Genomic DNA, 22,505 nt, shown 5'->3' with positions numbered 1-22,505 from the left:
TTCTGCGGAGAAAATTCAGAGCTTTCGTTAGATTCTTAGAGCCATTTTTGACTTTGTAAAGGTAAAAACTCTGCTTTAGAAACCTCAGTTGCCTTCTGGCACTTTGTCTGCAATATGGGAAAGAGTTAACTAGTGAACAGTGGTTAGTCCCCTGGATTGTAGCTGCTTCAGTCAACTGGCTTTTCTTAAACCAGGAAACCTGAAGAAGCACAGATTAACAGCTTTCCTAAAAGAAAACAACTTTTTATCAAGATAATAATATATTAGGATCTATTTGACTCTAATTATGAACATTTGCAACATTTTAATAAAGGGTAAACAGATGTTTTTATTTGATATGTGTATCATTCCCTGCTATACACTTGGCAGATACCTTGCACACACGTTAAAAATCAAGATAAACTGGAACTGAATCTGCCTGTGTTTTTACCATTTAAATTGTTCATAAGTGACAGTATGTGAGTAGAAACCTAATATAGAATTAGGGAATCTTTAAAACTAGCATTAAATTACTATCTCTCAGGAATAATTTAGGAAGGACCCTAAAAGGAATAAAATGCGTGGAAGGCTATGATGGTCCCATGAGATTGGGGGGTCCCAAGTGACCTTGTAATCACTGTTAGCCAATTTCAGGTTCAATTCACAACTCAACACTGATGGCTCTGATGGCCCTAACGTTGAGTGCCAGCATAATGTCTTCTAGAGGATTCCATATACTTTTAATTCTAACTATGTCTTACACGACCCTGAAAGGAGAAATAACATTCAATATTCAATCCAATGCTCTCTTGAGAAGTGAATGCATTTTTCGGTGCCATGATTCATAGAATAGTCTTAAAAGCTAGGCTTTTGAGAAGCATAAAATAATGTTCTCAGAACTCTCTAAACTGTATTTTATATATCAAGGAACAAAAATTGGAGAATTGACCACAGAGGCCACTGACGACGGTGAGAAGAACCTAGGATTTGACATAAGTCAAGTCTGCACCCCCACAAAAAAGGAGCCCTTCTGGGGCTGGAGATACAGAGCTTGGAGAGATTGAGAGGACAAGATCAGAGTGAGGGTACTTCCTCTGAGAGAGGCCCTCTGTGTAAGGGGTTAATGATAATAGAAACTTCAGTTTCTTATGATCCTCTTTCCATTTTTAAATCTAAGAGGAGAACTCATGACAGCAAGGGGTGTCCATGTAAGTGAAATGGCAATATGGCATGGTAGAGCACTCATCTGAACCTAAGTTTAACAGAATAGGTTAGAATCAGTTGTTTCCTCTAGGCAGGCTGGGGGCTCAGGAACAAACTGAATTCAGTTATTGAGAAGAAAGTCAACTCTTTGTCCTCAACAGTTTATAACCTATTAATCACAAACATGACACAGTCTGTGGCCTCAGAGCTTACTGCCCAGTAATGGACACGTGAGGAGCTAGAGTATAGAACATGGAAGTAGGGGTGCGCCTAAGGGAGGGTGCTGACACCGAGGAAAGAAGAGGGAAGGCCAAGGGGCCGGTCTGGGAAATTTTCTCAGAGGACGTAACATTTACAATGAGTTTGAAGGACAAATGGGTTTCCGGAAGGTGAGCAAAAAGGAGCAGGGCATCCTGGGGAAAGGAATATGGGCACATCATGTGCAAAGAAAACATGAAAGAATGAGGGGTGTGTGTGTGCGTGTGCACACATGCGCACATACATTCCAAATACTCTGAACAAAGGGTACTAGGATCCTAGGGCAGGGAGACGGGAAAGGAAGGTAGGCGAGAGGAAATGACGGGTGCACTCAGCTAAGGAGTGTGGCATAACACCATGATATGTCATCAGACACGGAAAGTAAGCTGTCAACAGACTTTACGCAGGAGGGCTTGATGTTCAGATTTGCATTCTAGAAGACTAGGGCAGAAGATTAGAGGATGGACAGAAGTGGACACCACCAGGAGCTGGGACATCTAGTAAGAAATGTTGAAAGCAATCGAGGCAGAGTCAAAAAGTCAAGAGCCCTCAGTATGAAAAAAAGGGAGGTAGATTTGGGAGGCTTTTATGAAATAGATTTGACAGGAAATTCTGACCAACTGGATGTGGAAGGTGGAGACAGAGTCTAGGGATACTGTTGGTATAAGGGAAATAACAATAAAGTTCTTTGCTTCTCTAAAGCAAAAGCAGTAATAGGAATGTAAGGCATGATAGCACCTTCACCAGGACCACTCCCCAGCCCGCCTCACATCTCAGGGAGGCACATGCTTTCCTCAGTTGCAAGCACACTATTAAATTTCTACTGAGAAAAAAATTTAAATCAAATTCTGGGTGATGATCCAAGTTAGCATAACCCTAGAATCTTCCCCTGAAACATCATTTTAGTCTCTCTCCTGCCCTACTTTTAGTCTGGCCATTTTTGCAACAAGGGCCTCTTCAGCAATATTTTATGTATGTAGGTAGCCAACTTATAAACTTTCTTTATAACTCTTGAGCCTACGAAGGGATTAAAAGCAGCTATTTGTCAGCAGGATCAAAACTCAGCTGTGGACTTAAATACAACAACGGGATCTTACTCAGCGGGTGCCTTTTGTTCACTAAATGTCAGAGTTTAAGAGCTGGTCTGACTTCCCAGGATCCACAGAAACATATAATTAAACTGCTCAGGGCACCTTTAAAGGAAGATGTCCTGTGAAGTTGATAAGCCCGCCAGCAAGGTTTTAAAGGGCAGCCCGTGGGTTATAGAAAAAGACTTCGGCACTTGGATATAAAAAAAGAAAGGTACACACTGACAATTGTCTAACCAGAGAAAATGTTCAGTGAAACGGGCTGAACATTTTAAAAGCATGACAAGGAATTATATTTAAATGTGTCAAGTAAAATAATCCCCTTAGAGTTTTAGGAAGGCAACCAAGCCTCCTGCCCTAGCCCTGAGGGCTGGCACATCGGCCCTTGCTTCCCACCACTCCGTCAGCCGTCAGCCGTCAGCCGTCAGATTCAAGTGCAGAGGTGTGTCTCCCCTACGGTTCCTCCCTACATCCTCAGCAAGCAGGAAATGTGGGAGCTGGATGCATCTAGAATTTAATGAGAATTTTGCTCCAAAACAAGACAAATAGATAGATTGTTTACATTCCACATCTGTTTTCTAAAACATTATTGAATATTGATTCAATCACAGTATGTGCATTTGCTAAGACAGTCATAATTTTAAGCAATAAAGTGTTCCTTGCTCAATAAGCCATCAACTGTCCTCCACATTATTTAGGAATGGCCCGTGCAACATAATCACCAGATCCATATTATGGCCTTGGCTCCAGCTATCAAGTAGATTCTATGCCAGCATGTAGATTTGACCTAGTCAGACTGCAAACTTAAGAGGAATTTATTTTCAGTGCCCTTTCGTTCAGTAGAATTTATCTTTTAACGGTGTTAGGTTCTATAGAGAGAATAAAGCAAAAGTCGAGGATAGTCAAAATTACTCTAGAAGATCCCTTAGGAAGCATCATGCTGGACATTGTTCACATCTCAGTAAGTCCAGAACAGCACATTTTCCCTCCTGTGTTGGGAACAGATCGTGTTTATTTTGAGTGCCAGGTAGTCACTGGCTTGCAACTAGATGAAACAAAACTATGTCACTTGAAACTCTAGAGTTCCAGTCAGAGCAGGGAAGGTGGGCCCTGAGACTCCCACCTCCCTCTCAGTCTCTCTCCAGGGCTTGTGCTTATTGAGCAGAGCTGTGGGTATGTGGAATCCCATTCTCAGCTTCCTAACTCTCTCCTTTTTGCTGAGCACACATAGCACATGCGCGTAGGATGAACTCTATCACGTTTCAAAGTTCTTCCCTTCTCCATTCCCAAGTGTTCTGTGACTTCATCCTGACTTTCAGCATTCCAGTGACTACCTTTCTAGAACTTGCCAGAACCTACTATATGAGTGAGTTTTCAATGCTCCAGTACTTTCTAACCATCTCTGGCCAATCAAAAGCTATCAATACTATGTTCCAGACCATCAGAGTCCTGTTAAGACTCTGATTTGTTAACCTGATAAACTGAATTCATGCCACAATATCAATGGCTGAAAATAGTTTGACATATTACACTTCCAATGACATTCAGGCCTAGACTGGACTTTCCAGGGCCTTCAGTAAAAGCAAAAACTGGACAGAGGCAGGTGTGTGTGTGTGTCTCTCTCTCTCTCTTTTTTTTATTTTTTATTTTTTTGCTATGGCTCTACATATTCGATGTGAACTTATATCTAGATCTCTGTGGGGGTGAGGGTTGCGGGGGGACAGATTTTTTAAAACTATTTTACCTGGTTTTAAAACAAAGTTTGTTTTTTCACTTCACAGCCTTATTTGTCAGTATTCTAAACCATTTCTTTTAAAGTCGAATACTTGATTCAGGCTGAAATTAGTAGTGTTTTTCTTTTTTTTAAAATTTTATTTTGTCGATATACATTGTGGCTGATTATTGCTCCCCATCACCAAAACCTCCCTCCCTCCCTCCTCCCCCCCTCCCCCACAACAATGTCCTTTCTGTTTTCTTGTCGTATCAACTTCAAGGAATTGTGGTTGTTATATCTTCTTCCCCCCCTCCCCCGGTTTTTTTTTTTTTTTTGTAGTGTTTTTCTTAAAGATCTAATTTCTTATTATATTTCATTTAGGTGAGAGACAATAGAACTTATATATTTTTTTAATTTAATATTCACTTAAAGTAAAACATATTCACAAATTTTCCAAAACATGTATGAGTGTTTTCTCTCCATATCTTTCTAATATAATAGCTGTCTATCATGAAAGAGAGCTTGTGTTTGCTTTCTTCTAACAATTACTAATGAATTTCAGAAATGACATTTTTATTTGCTTTTGTTTTCAGAGTTGTGGTGATTTAAGGGGGTTGTTAATACCATTTTTCTATCCTCTAGAATTGCTCTGTGGAATAACTTCTTCCTCTCATCATGTTCGACAAGGAAAGAGCAAAGACAACATAAATTTAATCTCAATATACAAGAGGCGAAGAACAATATTAAACAGATCATAATTCTATTGTGTGAGTCTCCTAAAGCATGCCTTAAAAAGCTGCAACGGGAGCAAAAAGGTCAGGGTGCTGTTTGGGCTGTCGTCGTCATCCAGCTCTGTGCGTGTGTGTGGCCAGGCAGTTCAGCGATCCCAGCTAGAGACTCCACATCTGTGTTTCCGTGACCTGACAGATGGCATTACAGGCAGCAGCAGTACCTGATGATGGAAAAGTGCTGAAGCTTGGTTTTCCCTCCATTTCTGCCATGCTCCTGGTTATATGACCATAGGCATGTTGCTCCCCACTCTGGGCCTCTGTCTATCAACTGAACACTGGGGACTAACCTGAAGGAAAGTCAAGGGGTCTGCCAGTATTAGGATTAGGAATCCCTGTGTTTCTATTAGACTACTTGAGGCACTGGGCACACCTAACCATCTAGCAGCCTTGTTTAGATGGCGCATCCTGGGACAGAAAAGGCTGAGGACATCCAGCATCCCCTACCATCGGCTTTGGCGTGGACCAAAACAACCAGCAAAAGTTAGATGTCAGCATATTGTATTGCTGCGGTATGAATAATTCAGTATCTCAGGGCAGCCTCATCGTCTGCCCACAGTCACCCTGAAAAAACAAGAAACAGCCGATGGAGGAAGCACCTGCACAAGGCTCAGTTCATGGCTCCAGGCTCCTTCTCATCTTTCAAGGTCATGGGTGCCCTTTCTGGCTGCTTTGGCCATTTGGAGCTGCTATACCTGAGGGTCAGTCATCAGAAAAAGCACCCATTCACCAGGGGGCCTCAGGTGTGAACAGCCCACCTGTGCAAACAGACACCTGATTGCACAGAGTAAAGTCCCCTTTTAAGGCCTTCGAACATTTTTGGAAGTTCCATTTCTCTATGTCTGAATGCAGAGTCCTTTTGAGTCGGGAGGGGGGGAAATGAGCAGAAACTAAAATTTCTTGGTCACTGTACTTCCATTATTAAGTTACAATGATATTTAAATCACAGAGATCTCACAGAGCTAAAGATACATATAATCAAAGATCCCCAAAACAATACTTTACAGTTCCCAAACAAAGTAGCATTGGTAAAGAGTTTCATTGGCAGCATAAAATCTTATTATTCTCAGAGGTGGGGTAGGGCAGAGAGTTGATAAAACTCAAAAGATGATAATATGAGAATGTGTTCTATGACTTAACCAGCCAACTGAAGGAACAAAGATGATTCCTGGAAACCAAAATCCTTTGCATCTTTACTCTGAGGAAGGCAATTGATATGACAGAAATATTCAAACCAGTTTCCCCGCAGATAATCCCATCTGAATATAACAAATGAATTCCCCATACACAGCGGCCATGGCAGCCAGCACACACGCTCAAGCCCTCCCAGAGCCAAGAAGATTCGGACAAGAGGCACCAGACGTTGAAGCGAGGGCTGGCCTCTCCTCTGGTGCTTCTCTCTTAAGGCTTCCATGTGTGTCCACATGTGCCTGGATTGCCCATGTGACCTCAGGCGTGGAGGCATGAGCTGGTTCAGAGGGCAGAGACCAGAATAAATCAGGGTGGGTCCAGAGAGAATGAGGCAATAGACCTGTCCTAACATACAAAGTCTACATATTGTCATTATTGTACTTGTCACTGTAGTCTCATGGGGAATTATGTTTGTAGGGAAGTGACTCTTCTGCACTCAGATGCACACATTCATTCCCATTAATAAGGGAGAAAAAATGCATGACTGTAATGGATACAGGAGTGCTCCCTTCAGATTCCCTCTTCAGAGCAGATGCTGTTGGGAATGTCAACTGCTCCCTGCTGCCATCTTCCAGCTGTAACCATCACTAGAAATTGCTTTCAACTACAGGGCACTGCCTCCTCCAAGGCCACACTTCCTCCTGGGGATAGCACACAGCCAATGATGGACTGATGTGGAGACACGATTCAGGACAACTCTGAAAAAGCTTACCAGCTCTTCGTTTTCCCAGAGGATTGGCTAAGGCCTCTGCTGCAACCACACTGCTGTTCAGTGTATCCCCTGCTCAATCCTGCCTTCCCCACTTCCTTTCAGGTCTATCTCCTGGAATAACTCTCCAATAAAACTTCCGTACACACCACTCAGGGTCAATTTTCAGGAAACCCAATATAAGGTGAGGACTAATGAACATGAACGGGCAACCCGAACTTGGCAAAGTAAACCTTGGGTTAACAGTTTTTGAAAATGAGTTGCAATCAATTGGAACATGTTTTCTATAAAATATTCCCAATTTAGGGAAGGAAAAACCTTTTCCAATTGTAATCCTGTATGCACTCTATATTAGAAGAAAAGATTATTCAACTTTTGAAGCAGAATATTTTTGAAGAATATTTTCAGCACACAGCCCAGCTATAAGAACTGTGGAGAAGAATTCTACATCTGGTAAGGTACCTGGGACATGCAGGATGCGCTTGCTCCTCAATGTGTACTTTAAAACACTATTTAGGCAACGAAGCATCTGCTTGCCTCTGGCACTCTGTTCAAATCGATGGTTACCCAACAGGAGTCCCTTACCTCCAGGACCAACCACAGCTGGCCTCCCACACAGTGATCCGCTTTGTAAAACATTCCATAAAACTTTACAACATTGGGATGATTAGGAAGAAACTGCAAAATGTTGTATTCTGCCTCAATTTCTTCATCCATATCCTAAACAAGGTAACAAAAAAAAAAATGCATGCTGGATTAAGTCTAATATGTAAGGAAGAGTACAGATATTACATCATACTTAAGTAATCACATAATAAAGCATATTTACTATGTATTTTTTCTTTTTTCTTTTAAAATTTAATTGTACATATTTGTGGGGTACAGTGTGCTGTTTCAATACATGCATGTATCGTACAAAGATTAACTTAGAGTAGATAGCATATCCATCCTCTGAACATTTATCTATTCTTTCTGGTGTTTATAGTCAAGATCCTCTTTTCTGGCTATTTAGAAATATACAACATAGGAATATTACTTCTAGGTAGCCTAGAACAACAGAACTTATTTTTCTATATACCTGTAGCTTTATATCTGTTAATCTACCACTTCCCCTCCCACCCCTACTCCCCTTCCCTTCCCAGCCTCTGGTAACCATTATACTACTCTCTACTTCTATGAAAACCACTTTCTTTTTCCTTTTTCCTTTCTTTTTTAGATTCCAATTATAAGTGAGATCCTGTGGTTTTTTGTCTTTCTGTGCCTGGCTGATTTCACTTAACGTGATGGTCTCCAGTTCCATCCACGTTGCTGCACATGACAGGATTTCATTTTTTATAGCTGAACAGTGTATATATACCACTCCACTGTGTACATATACCACGGTTTTCTTTTACCCATTCATCCATTGATGAGCATTTAAGTTAATTCCACCCCACTCTAACCAACTGAGCTAACCGGCCAGCCCCCAGTAGTCGTATTTTTAGTTTTTTGAGGAGATTCCATACTGTTTTCCATAATGACTGTATTAATTTACATTCCCACCCACAATGTATAAGAGTTCCCTTTTTTCCACATCCTCACCAGCATTTGTTATTTTCTGTCTTGTTGACAAGAGCCATTCTAACTGGATGATATCTCATTGTGGTTTTAATTTGCATTTCCCTGATGATTAGTGATACTGAGCATTTTTTCACGTGTCTGTTGGCCATTTGTATCTCTTCTTTTGAGAAATGTCTGTTCAGGTCCTTTGACCATTTTTTAATTGGGTTATTTGTTTTTTTTGCTGTTGAGTTGTTTGAGTTCCTTATATATTCTGGACATTAGTCTCTTGTCTGATGTGTAGTTTGCAAAGACTTTCTCCCATTCTCTAGGTTGTCTCTTCACTTTTGTAGACAGTATCCCTTTCTATGCAGAACATTTTTAGTTTGATGTAGTCTTGTTTATGTATTTTTGCTTTAGTTGCGTCTGTCTTTGTAGTCTTGCTTAAAAAACTGCTGCCCACTCCTATTTTGTAGTGTTTCCCCTATGTTTTCTTCCAGAAGTTTCATAGTTGAGAAAAGCCTAAAGGTTAAATTTACTCCTAGGCGTTTCATTTCTTTTGGTAGTTGTTGTAAGTGCGATTACTTTCTCGATTTCTTCTTCAGATATGTCACTGTGAGTGTATAGGCAAACTATTGATTTTTCTGTGTTGCTTTTATATCCTGCCACTTTACTGAATTCAGTAGCTCTAGCAATTTTTTGGTGGAATCTTTAGGGTTTTCTATGTATAGGATCATGTCATCCGTAAATACTGATAGTTTGACTTCCTCCTTTCTGATTTGGATGCCTTTTATTGCTTTCTGTTGTCTTATTGTGCTGGCTAAAACTTCCAGCGCTATGTTGAATATGAGTGGTGAAAGTGGGCGTCCTTGTCTTGTTCCAGATCTTGGAGAAAAAGCCTTCAATTTTTGTCCATTTGGTATGATATTAGCTGTGGGTTTATTGTGTGCCCTTTATTGTGTTGAGGTACATTCTTTGAATACCTAATTTGTTGAGTGTTTTTATCATGAAGCAGTATTCAATTTTATCAAATGCTTTCCCTGCATCTATTGATATGATCATATGATTTGTTTCCTTCATTGTATTGATGTGATGTTTCATAATTATTGATTTGCATATGTTGAACGATGCTTGCATCCCTGGGGTAAATTCCAATTGATCAAGCTGAATGATCTTTTTAATGTGTTGTTGGGTTTGTTTTACTAGTATTTTCTGGAGAATTTTTGCATCTATGGTTATTAGGGATATTGGTCTGTAGTTTTCTTTTTTCCTCTTCCAGTTTGGGTATGAGGGTAACGTTGGCCCCATACAATGAATTTGAAAGTATTCCCTCCTCTTCAAGTTTTCTGAAGAGTTTGAGAAGAATTGGTAATAGATCTTTAAATGTTTGGTAGAATTCAGCAGTGAAACTGTCTGGTCCTGGGGTTTTCTCTGTTAAGAGATTTTTATTAGTGCATCATTCTCATTATTAGTTATTGGTCTGTTTAGGTTTTCTGACTCTTCATGATTCAACTTTGTTAAGTTGTTGTGTCCAGGAATTTATCCATTTCTTCTAGGTTTTCCAGTTTGTTAGCAAATAGTTGTTCATAATAGCCTCTTATGATCCTTTGTATTTCTGTGGTAACATTTGCAATGTCTCCTTTTTCATTTCTTATTTTATTTCTTTGTGTCTTTTCTCTTTTTTCCTTCACTAGCATAGCTAAAGGTTTATTTTTTTATTTTTTTATTTTTTCTTTTTTTTCTTTTTTTGTGACCGGTAAGGTGATCGCAATCCTTGGCTTGGTGTCGCCCGCACTGCGCTCAGCCAGTGAGCACACCGGCCATCCCTATATAGGATCCGAACCCGCAGCGGGAGCGCCACTGCGCTCCCAGCGCCGCACTCTCCTGAATGAGCCACGGGGTCGGCCCGCTAAAGGTTTATTGATTGTGTTTATCTTTTCAAAAAACCAAAGACCTTTGTTTCATCAATCTTTTGTACTTTTTAAAATCTCTAATTCATTTATTTCTGTTCTGATCTTTGTTATTTCCCTCCTACTAATTTGGTGTTTGGTTTGTTCTTATTTTTCTAGCTCCTTAAGTTGTAACATTAGGTTGTTTATTGAAGTCTTTCTTCTTTTTGATGTAGGCATTTATTCCTATAAAGTTTTAACTATTTTTGCTGTATCCCATAGGTTCTGATATGTTATGTTTTCATTTTTATTTGTTTTCATTTTCATTTAAATTTCCTTTTTATTTCTTCTGTGACCCATTCATTGTTTAGGAGCATGTTGTTTAATTTTCATGCATTCCTACAATTTCCAGTGTCCCTTCAGTTGTTGATTTCTAGCTTTGTTCCATTAAAGACAGATAAGATAGTTGATATGATTTCATTTTTTTAAATTTGTTGAGACTTGTTTTGTGACCTGACATATGGCTTACAGAGAATGTTTGACATGCTGTGGTATTCTGCAGCTGTTGGATGAAATGTTCCATAAATGTCCATGAGGTCTGATCAGTCTAGAGTGGAGATTAATGTTTCTTAGTTAATTTTCTGTCTGGATGATCTGTCCTTTGCTGAAAGGGGGTGTTAAAGTCCCCAACTATTATCATGTTGGACTCTATCACTCTTGTTAGGTCTAATAGTATTTGCTTTATATATTTGGGTGTTCCTGGGTTAGGTGTGCATATATTTTGAATTGTTATGTGCTCTTGTTGAATTGATCCCTTTATCATTATATAATGACCTTGCTTATCTTTTTTTTTACTTACCTTGACTTGAAGTCTATTTTATCTGATATTAAGTGTAACTACTCCTGCTCTTTTTTGGATTCCATTTGCATTAAATAACTTTTTCCATCCCATTACTTTTAGTTGATGTGTATCTTTATAGGTGAAGTGAGTTTCTTGTAGGCAGCATATTGTTTGTTGTAGTTTTATAATAATCCATTCAACCACTCTGTCTTTTAATGGAGGAATTTAATCCATTTACATTTAGAGTTATTATTGGTATACAGAGACTTGTTACTATCATTTTGTCACTTTTTTCTGATTGTTTTGTAGATCCTTTTTACATTTTTTCTGGTTTTACTGTCTTCCTTTGTGATTAAGTGATTTTTTTCTAGTAGTATATTTTGATTTATCGGTATTTGTTTTTAGTATGTCTATTATAATTTTTTCATGGTATGGTTACCATGAGGCTTATGGAAAACATAGTATAGACATAACAGATTATTTTAAACTAAAAAAAACATAACTTTGCTAAGAAAATAGAAAAAAAACAAAGCCAACTCTATGCTTTAACATCATTCACCCCTACTTTTTGACAACTTGTTGTTTCAAGTTACATCATTTAATATTGCCTATCTCTTATATGGTTGTCTTATTTGTTTTTACCTTTGGTTTGTCCTTTAGTCTTCATGCTAAGGATATAAATGGTTTATTCACCACCACATTGGAATACTCTGAGGTTGTCTGTGTACTTACTTTATCGTTTTATTTTATTTTATTTTGTTGGTGGCTGACCAGTACAGGGATATGAACCCAAGATCTTGGTGTTACAAGGCTGCACTCTAACCAAGATAACTGGCCAGCCCTGTGTACATACTTTACTAGTGAGTTTCATAACCTCAAATGTTTTCTTGCTACACTTCAGCATCGTTGTCTTTTAAACTAATGAACTCTATTAAGCATTTCCTGTAAAGCAGATCTAGTGTTTCTGAATTCCCTTAGCTTTTGTCTGTCTAAGAAAGACTTTATTTCTCCTTGATATTTGAAGGTTAGCTTTGCTGGTTACAGAATTTTTGGTTGACAGTCTTTTTTCCTTCAGTACTTTGTATATATCATCCCACTTTCTCCTGGCCTGAAGGGTTTCTACTGAGAAATCTGCTGAAAACCATATTGGGCCTCCATCAAATGTTATATGTTTCTTTTCTCTTGCTGCTTTCAGTGTTCTTTCTTTGTCTTTGTTTTTGATAATTTGATTATCCTGCACCTTGGTTTATTCATTTTTGGATTGAATTTGATTGGTGACCCTTGATCTTCCTATATCCGGATCCTGTCGTTTTTCTTCATACTTTGGAAAATTTCAGCCATTATTTCTTTGAATATGCTTTCTAGGTCTCTTCCTTTTTCTTTTTCTTTGGGTATACCAATTATGCAGAGATTATTTTGCTTAAAGATGTCTCACAAAAACTGCAATTCTGTATCATTTTTTCTTATTGTTTTTTTCTTTTTGCTCCTCTGATTGGGTAATTTCATATGTTCTATCTTCAAGCTCACTGATTGTTTCTTCTGTTTGATCAAATCTGCTATTGGAGCTTTCTATTGAGTTTTTCAATCTATATAATGTATTCTTTATTTCCAGAATTTCTATCTGGTTTTCTTAATGAATTCTGTTCCTTTGCCAATTTTCTCATTCTGCTCCTGGATTGTTTTCTAGGTGTCATTTAATTTTCTGTCTATTTTCTTGTGATTCCTTGAACATCTTTAAGAGGACTATCCTGAATTCTATGTCAAATATTTCATATATTTGCTATTCTTCTGAGTCCATTGCTGGTGCTTTGTTGGTTTCTTTTTGTGGTATCATATTTCTCTGTTCTTTCTCAATATTTCTGTCTTTGCATTGATACCTGTTCATTTGAGGAGATGGCTACTTCTTCCAGGTTTTGTGGTGTTTTTTGGTGGTGTTAGACCTTTACTGTTCAATATCAGAAGTTTGTCTCTGGCCTGTGGCTTTTTTTTTTTTTTTCCATTCTGTGGTGAATTAATATCAACCACCACCACTTAAACACTGCAGTGGAATTAATTTGCTGTCCTGCCACTAATTCCCAGATTGGGGGAAACTTACTGCAGGGACTGGAACTTGAACACTGTGCTTTAGCTAAATTGCTGCTTTTCCATTATTTCTCAGTCTGGGAAAAACTTTTTATGTGGACCATGTTTTATTTGTTGGCCTTTTAATCACTTCCAGGTCATGTGGAGGACTCCACAAAGCAACTGGGCTGTTTGGAAAATCCAGCATGGGACTGAGCCTTTCCTGCAAATTGTGCCCATATAGTTCTATCATATTGACCAGTTTCTGCTGTGTGGCACCCACGCTGATCAGGAAGTAGATAAGAAGCCAAGCTGTACCCTCCTAAACCCCTGGTGGATCAGCTCCCCCCCTTCCTTGCACTCCAAACATTTGCCATGAGGCAGACCCCACACAAATTCCCCATGAAGACTAACAGACCTCTGGGCAAATCAGACACTGACCTCCTACTCTCTCCACTCATCTCTGAGATAGAAGGCCCAGTGGCCCTCTCAGTGTATGATGCAATGCTGGTCCTGAAGGTGGGTAATGGAACTCTCCAAAGTGATTCCTTCCTCTCCTCAGCTGCAACCCCTCCCTCTTATGTGGGTGCAGAGGAACCTTGTGAGTAGGTACACTGGCCTGGGAAATTAAATGGGGCACTCCAAAGTGATATATATATATTTTTGTCAGCAGTCAGAGCACCCTTCTCTCCTGCAGGCTCCAAGTAGCCTCATGCAAAAAGTGCTGCAGCAGCTTTGCCATCTCGAGGTAGCTGCTCCATGCACTGTGCCATGCTGGCCTGGGGAGTGACTAGGGCTGGAACTGATTGGAGTGATCCTTCCTCCTGCTCACCATGCCTTTCCAAACCTTTGTGGACTTAGAGAGCCTGTCCTCCTTTTCTCTCAAGTTCCAGTGGTTTCAAGACAGCAGTTTTGTGTTCTAATTTTATAAGTTAATCTCTTGAGGCAGGGGAGGGGATGGGGAATGGGGCCAGGAATCATCTAGTCTGAAATCTTTGTGATGTCATTCTCCTTTACTATGTATTTCTAATTTCATCATTACCATATCTTCAAAATACCTAACAATGGGCATTCAGATCCTAATTTAAACCTTCTAATTTTTACATTAATAAAATTGTCATGGTATTCATTTTTCTTTGAGAATACTATCATAAATGTCTTTTTTATTGAAAAATGTCTGAATTTTCAAAGCAGTTAAGAAGAAGTAGATCGAAAGGACCCAGCATGTGATAGGACACATACAACCTCACTGCAAAACGGCATATAGCATGAATTCTGAAATAAGATTTCAGCCTAAGATGACTGAGTATTACAAGTCTGGGTCATTTTGTAACTTACAGAGAGACCAGAGACTGAAATATATCACCCTCTCCAAAAAAATAACTTTTGAAGAGCCCAGAGGGCCAAAACCGAAATAGTAAAATAGACAAGAAACAAAAGTCAAGGTGGAGTCCTTTCATTCAGAGGAGCTAACAAATCATAACCCATTTTGAGATTTCATGCCAGATTTCATGAAAATTATCCCTAAAATCAGGAAAAGAAGTTGAAAGCTCGATATGCCTGAAACACTAGATTGTGGTTACAATTTACTACCATTACTTACACTGATTGGGTCCAGAATTTTCACTGCGGCCAGGCTCCCATCTTTCTTGTTAGTTACCTTGTAGACCTTGCCATAGGTGCCTTTACCAATGGTCTCTATAATTTCCCAGGTGTCCGTGGGATCTGGAAGCGATTCAAATCCAAGCATCATTGAATTGTAGTGAAATAGTCCATACAGATGTTTCCTGGTGGGGAGAAAAGTTTATTATGTGCAACAGATCACAAGATTGGGGGTAGTGGACTTTTAAGACAAAAATATTTTTATTCCTTAGTGAGTAAACTTGCGTTACTTTTCTTTTTATTTTCCTCCTCTATTTTAACAAGATTTTTTTTAAAGAAAGAATTTGAGGCCTCCTTAAGAAATGGTAATAGAAGATAGAGTGAAGGAGTAACATGACTCTGAAACATCCTAAAAACACAATTCTAAAAATGGAGATTATATACGTAGTGCAGGAGGGAATAAAAGGGCCACAGAGAATGTTCTGGTTATGGTTGGACAGTTGTCTTGCCTGGCCTCTGAGTGGTGGCTGCTGTGGCTACTGATGGGGAAAGTGGCTGAAAACCATAGGTCGAAAATCTTTGTCTCCAGGTTATGGTAACCTCTTTGATGGCTACTGGAAACTGACCCCAACTTCTGTGTGCAATCTGGACAGCTAAGAAGGAGAAAGGTACATGTACCAGGCATCAGTCAGTGCACAGAACCCACTGCTGCATAAGTCATGGGGGCTACAAAGATAAGCAAAGCTCAGACCCCACCCACACAGCAATAGCATAGTGTGAGAATCACACTGAGGGGCTAACCAGGAGATGTAAACTCACTCTGCCTTAGTTAGCAGTACTCTATTTAAAAAGGGCACAACTCTGTGGAGTTCAAGTACTAACAGCAAGCTTGGAAGCAAAATCACCCAAACTGATCCCATGAAAATCCACTTCAAGTTCAGTTGCTCTCAGGCTGGATGAAGGGTCCCAACTCTGGTCTGCTTCTAAAACCCAGGGGAGGGACCATCAGGCTCCAACAGCAAGAGCCACGGGATCCAATCCCCACACCATGGCTTAGTGGGCACCCAGGGCGAGCATTTTTGCCTCATATTGGGCATTCCAATTTGCACTTCTAATTATTTTCTAGACTGCATTCTCCCAAAACAAAGCCTTTTGACTTGACACAAGAGTTTACTTTTTTTCTTACCTTGTCTGATGGAAGGGGAGCATTTCAAAAATATTAAAAACCAGTAGAAAAAACAAAAAGGCATACTACTCTCCAAAGGGCTTTGCAACCAGTACCTTGAAGGCCCAGGCGAAGCCCACTCTGAGCTGAGGCACTGACCCCAAAACGTTAGCTAGTCAATCAGCTCCTGCCTATCATGTGCTGGTTTCACGATTCTTGGGAACTGCAGCCTTTCCTCCTATCCAGTGTTTCACAAAATCAGTCTTTCCCATCACGTGCTTCACAATTTTTGCCACATGGGTACATCATCTGTGCTGTTAGTTACTAATTACTTTTAAGTTACTTGCTTTTCACTTAAATAGATACCTTTTAAAGGTACTTTCTAACACTACCCTAAATACAAAACCATTATCACTTGCCATATATCAAAATTAACTGCAAAAAGATGATTACAGTAAAAACAACAAAGAGTTATTCAAGTCCAGCCAGATACTATTGCCCCTGGGCTCCAGCCTATAGCTGCTCTCTTTTTTAAAAAGGGTGATCATCGGTGATAGGGAGGAAGTAAACGCTGGCACAAACTTTTCCCTTGATGTGATCAGAAGACCCAAAAGAGGATTAATTAGCAAGGGAATAACTTTGCTGTGATGTGATTTCACATTCTTTATTGGGAAATCTCTAAAACCTCTTGACGCCTAAGAATACCACTCTAGGCTGGGCTTCTACAAGAGCAAAAAGTAGGACAATCTCAGGGTGCTGGTCAAGACCTGACAGGCTGGGGAGGGTGCTGAGAAGAGATTCCATGAGCCTAGATGTCACTACCTTACACTTACCAGTGTAGTCCCTGTTCCCCATCAGCAGGGACACCTGTATCTGGGCTTACCACCTGCACAGTCCGGGTCCTGCCCTGACCAGTCATGAGTCTTGGGTTACTCATCTCTCTGTGCCTCAGTTTCTTTGCCTGCATCATGAGGTGGCTGTTGCTGCTGCTGCTGCTAGTGACACGGCCTACTTCACAGAGCTTCTACTAGGACTAGGAGATGACAACAGATAGAGTAAGCATGGTGGGACCTCAGGGAGTATCATCTGTCTCCACAACAGCACAGCACCAAGAGCTGCCTCAGAACAGGCAAGACTGAACAAACAAAAGGCTTCCCTGCTTTGTTTTATTTCACGTTTAACCATAAACTAAACGAGAACTGAATGAGTTTTGCTCCAGTCATTAGTTTCAGACAAATGGCTGGAAATGTGTGAAAATGAAATTAAATCATAGAATGTGGCAGCAGGAGAGCACCTTGGAGGCCATCGAGTCAAACGGTTCTCTAATGATTTTTGGCTACAAAACTCTTCTGTTAAGTGCATCTCACTCAGGATGCTGACGTATAAGCTGAGAGAAGTGGCGCGACTCTGGCTGAGGTGGGCTGAGGAACCAAGCACCTGCCCCATGCCCTCCGTGGCAGCCTGATAGAGTGATCGACCATCCTGGTTTGCCTGGGACTGGAACTGCCTCCATTTTAGCAAAGTCCCACATTCTGAGAAACCTCTCAGAACAGAGAAAACCAGGACAATTTGTCACCCTATCTCTGGAGTCTTCCAAGGATGTGCACTTTCTCAGAGCATTATTAGAAAATGACTGATTTAGCATCCCCCACCCACCTCATCCCGTTATGAGATGAAGTGTGCCTCCCCACACCCCAAATTCATATGTTGAAGTCCTAACCCCCAATACCTCAGAATGTGACTGTATTTGGAGATAGAACCTTTAAAAAGGTAATTAGGGTAAAATAAGATCATGGGGGCAGGAGGTGAATCCAGTATGACTGGTGTTCTTATGAGAAGAGGAGATTGGGACACAGGCATGCAGAGAGGGAAGACCATGTAAAGACGCAGGGAGAAGACAGCCCTCTACAAGCCGAGGACAGAGGCCTCAGAAGGACACCAAGCCTGCCAACATCTTGATCTTGAACTTCTAGCCTTCATAAGTATGAGGAAATAAATTTCTGTTGTTTAAGCCACCCAGTCTGTGGTACTTGGTTATGGCCACCCTGGCAAACTAATACATCTGCATTTTACAGATGGAGACCCTGAAGGCCAGACTGGTAACACGACTATTTAGGGGCAGTGCAGGAACAGGAATCCAGACCTCTCTAGGCCCAATCCCATGACCTTTGTCCACAGAGCAGAATGAAGGGAGTCAGCTGGTTAACAATGGTTTGTTCTTTCTGACCCACTGCACCAAATATTGAAAAGTTCTTAGGGAAAATACCCCACCACACAGGCAAGGCTAAGTGCCACACAGACTAATGAAAAGCATCTCTGCTCCCCCTAAAACGAGAACTACTCACCAGAACTGTAGAGGGACTTATATACAGCTGGCACCAGTGATGGGTGAGCAGAAGGCAGACCACTCAGATTCTGTCACCACGTCCATCATGAACTCTCTGGGCACCCACAGGCAAGATTACATAAGGGTGTGCCAGAACAGGTGCACGCCTAACAGAATTGCCTGTCTTCTCTCTTTAAAATCGATACCTGACTCTGTAAACCCTCTGATGACTGATTAAGTAGTCAGCTCTGTAAAGGTGGGGATAATCCAGTTCAAGGAGGCAGCTGGAGCAGCTCCTCTGACAGCAAAACGCCACGCCTGGCCAGAACGCTGACCTTGAGGACAGACTGCACTTCTGCTTATGCTGTGTTTGGGGCATGGCAGAGCTGGGGCCTAATGGAAATGGCCAGGGTTGACCAAAGAAAGGGTCAGGAGCAGTTTGGAGTGGCAGGGACAATACCTGGGCCCTTAGGACTCTGCAGAACCCTCAGAAGTCCCTGGAGCGGTACCCAGGCTTCTTATTGTCCCAGATATGGGGGCTCCATGCATTTATTTGAATGTGAAATGAGTGACCTCAAGAGGCTAGAAAACTCAGGTTACATAAGACACATTCATTGAAACACAAATAGAATGATGAGGTGTATCTAGGAAGAGGTGAGTGATGGCACTTGTCAGTGTAGGGGACACTCATGTAGTTTGCAAACCAATCAGAAGTCCTATTGGCCCAGATGTTGTCCGTGTGTGCGGCTGCTCTGAAAAGAAGACTTGAGCACTATTTGTTTGTGCGTATGGTCATATCACATAAGTCAGAGCCGCAAGTGGATTTCTCATCAAAGTCACTACTCTCTCAAAACAAGATTCTAATGTCCACATATTCCTATGCCATCCATTTTCATTACAAGGAACAGCCAAGTTATCAGCAAGGCAAAGAGAAAATCACCTAGGAAAGATATTCCTGTTTAGTAAATAAGAGTAACGCAGGTATTAAAGGAATATTTTCCTATCTTTGCCCACACATCACTGTTAGCTAAACATCTAGGAAATACCCAAATTTCTCATTATTTAAGCCACTAGATAGATAGATAGATAGATAGATAGATAGATAGATATTTAGTAAAAGACTTCATCCTTGTGGTAAAACAGTACCTTGGAAATAAAGAACAATTGTCTTTTTCTCGTCTTTCTTTCCTTCCTACCTTCTTTCCTTCATTTTTAGAAGGCAAACCTTCTAAAGGGCAGAGGCTGTATCTCTTCATGGCGGTTGAGAAGGCAGGCTCTTAAAAATATTCTTTCTGTTGACAAGAAGCAGTGCACTGAACATGACCTTTGTGATTAACAGTGAGGGGGATGGTCTCAGCCCCAGATCTGTGTGACCACATAAGTGGTGACTTGCCCACATTTAAACATCACACTGCAGTGAGTAGTTTCACATTATGGCTGTAAACTAATAGCACAGCCACGGCCTTATCGTATCAGGATTGAATGTCTAAAGACTTCCAATAGAAGTTTTGGTTCCAATTATCAGCAGAGGACATACTTTTAAAAAATAATGCATGAAATATTCTATGGTTAGATTTTGTCAACCATTATACCATAGAGATTTTGATCCCATAGATTTTCTACCATCACAAAAAGAAAGTCAGGCATTATGCTTCCTGATGGAAGAACATCCTGCTACCTAAGAAACAGTGTTGCCAAAAATATGAAACCCGAATCTGATCAAGCTTCTAGATTACCAGTTTACAGAAATAACAAAAGACAGGGCAACATGTTAAACAGCACTGTGGAGGGACAATAAGCAAAATTCAGACTGTAAGAAACTCTCTAAGACAAACAACCCGATTTCTTCAACAAACAGATTGCAAACAAAAATAAATAAATTGAAAGGGATAACCTCTGGATTGAATGAAGCTTAAAATACATATCAAATGAGAAATAAAGTGTGGATTCACACAAGCTAAAAAAATTATAACATTTATGAGATCATTAGAACCCTGACTAGTTATTTGATAATATCAAAAAAGCATCGTTAATTATGTTTTAGTTGTGATATTTGTGGTTATGTTTTTAAAAGCATCCTCATCTTTTAGCAATACACATTGAAATACTTACAGGTGAAATAATATGACATCTGGAATAACACAGGAGTGGAGAAAATAGGAAAGGGGACACATGAAGCAAGATTGGCCATGGGGCATAGTTACTGAAGCTGCATACATGGGGTTGCATGATTATATTCTGTTCACTCTTGCATGTTTTTCAATTTCCATAATAAAAAATCTTTAACAATCTGTGTAGCTAATGTATGTCAGTATGTATTCTAGTACTCATTATACATGGTGACTCCTACCTCCTGGAAGTATTTTCCCACCACCCTCAAAGACTGTGTGGGTGAGCACTTTACCTGCGTAGGAAAGAGTAAACCACTAGTATAAGATCAGCAAAAAACACCGAGACATTTTTTTTTACTCCTATTTCTGGTCTTTTTTACCCTCACTCTGTTAGAGAATTTGAGTAAAAAGAGAGAATTTTACAGCACCCACAATCACCTTCCCAATCCATCTCTTGCCTACTGAGGCTCAGTCAGTCCCCCACTGTGGCTCACGCCCCAGCCCAAATTGCCGCTAAAGGCAGAACCACAGTTAGGAAAAACTATGCACTGCTGAATGGTGGGAGGAAGATCAACAGTCAGAATAAGTGACCTTCTGCCCATCCAACTCCTGTCCTTTCTTCCTGAAGGAGGAAAAAGAAAGAATATCAATACACAGAAACTGAGATGCAGAAAAAGACTAATCAACATAAAGCTCTGTAATCTTTTTCATCTTGTCCCTGAAAAGAAACTGCCCACTGACATGAAGTTGAATCTGCCCAAGGCTAAACACAGAGTCACATGAAAGAAGAGAGAAATATGCATTAACTATTAGCTCGGCAGACTGCCCCTAAGCAGCCAGCAAAAGTCCTGGAAGGAAAATGAAGAATGATCCAGTGTGAGCCTTGACTTTACCAATAGAAGGAATCTAAGAAACGAATTTCACATGGTGTCCTTAAAACTGATGTGTTTATTGAAGAAGGATGAAACTAACCCAAAGTGCTCCTGATAAATTCCCTGCTCATTTACCTGTGTCCTATCAGAGGCCCTAGGAGCCAAACTCCCACATTGGGGCAAAAGCAATAAATGAGCTCAATTCTTCCAGGGTTGCAGTGAGCTCAAAACATGCTCATTCTGATGTGGGCTGATTTTTCCGTGCTTTACTGCTCTTTCCTTGCTGCTCTGCCAGTCACCTCTTTGGATTAATTAAAAACTATACGTGTTCCAAGGTGATTACACCCCATCTCCCTTTTTTTTCAACAGCAGGCCATAAATTAGCCAAAATTACCGTAAAATATTATTTATGCACTTGGTAAGTAGTTATTAAATGCCAATTGTATTCAAGCTACACTAGGTTCTACAAGAAATATAAGGAAAAAGAAGAAACTGAGCTCTGTTCTCAAGGTTCCAAATTTATTTAGAAAATCTTTGTGACTATTAGGGTGAGATGGCAAAGTGAAGTCAGGTATCTCTTTTCCCTAAAACCAAGTAAACAAACAGCATTAAAATAAAAACTTGAAATCAAGCAAATGAAACAAAATATGCTAGCAGTAATCAGACAAAAGAAACTTCCTGCCTTAATCTCTGAAAAGTATCATTCCAGGAAAGAGAGATTGAAGATCCCAGAAATCACTGCTGTTCTCAACCCAGCTTTCTCTTTTCTTCCAGAGTGTGGTGGGGTTTGGGAGATGGTGAAGGGAAAAATTCTGAAAAATCTCAGCAACACTCACTGTTTAGAGAGAAGTAGACAGAGAAGATGAGTCAGCATCAGGGAGGGTGAGTTAGCAGTCCAGGCTCATTCACTTATACATTCAAAGGAATTTATTGAGTTTTTTACATATGTTACTCAACACTAGGCTCTCAGAAGGAAGTAGAAGAAATAACCAGGCTCTTTCTAAATAAGGAACATTTCCAAAGCCATGTGGTAGGAGTTGCCTCCTACTAGATGGAATGAACCTAGCACAGAACTTTAAACAACATTTCAGAAAGAACAGCAAGTTGATATCCATAACTGTGACTGCCCCTAATGACCAGTACCCATAGGTCTGAGAGAAAAATGAGTA

General features: G+C 40.2%; 1 protein-coding gene across 1 annotated transcript in view; it reads right to left on the bottom strand.

Annotated features, from left to right (window-relative positions):
- MYO3B (myosin IIIB) overlaps window positions 1–19,609 on the bottom strand; it is a 386,192-nt gene extending 366,583 nt beyond the window's left edge. Inside the window, exons 1-4 of the mRNA XM_063085773.1 lie at window positions 19,550–19,609; window positions 16,861–17,051; window positions 14,864–15,047; window positions 7,516–7,650 (exon numbers count right to left, since the gene is read on the bottom strand). Of these exons, the coding sequence (XP_062941843.1) occupies window positions 7,516–7,650; window positions 14,864–15,047; window positions 16,861–17,051; window positions 19,550–19,609 (570 nt within the window). The remainder of the gene's footprint in view (window positions 1–7,515; window positions 7,651–14,863; window positions 15,048–16,860; window positions 17,052–19,549) is intronic.
- Window positions 19,610–22,505: the final 2,896 nt, after the last annotated feature.

This window comes from Cynocephalus volans, chromosome 1 (genome assembly GCF_027409185.1).
Source record: "Cynocephalus volans isolate mCynVol1 chromosome 1, mCynVol1.pri, whole genome shotgun sequence".
Lineage (NCBI taxonomy): Eukaryota > Metazoa > Chordata > Mammalia > Dermoptera > Cynocephalidae > Cynocephalus > Cynocephalus volans.
Note: the sequence above shows the minus strand (reverse complement) of the source record. Positions and strands in the feature narration are given on the sequence as shown.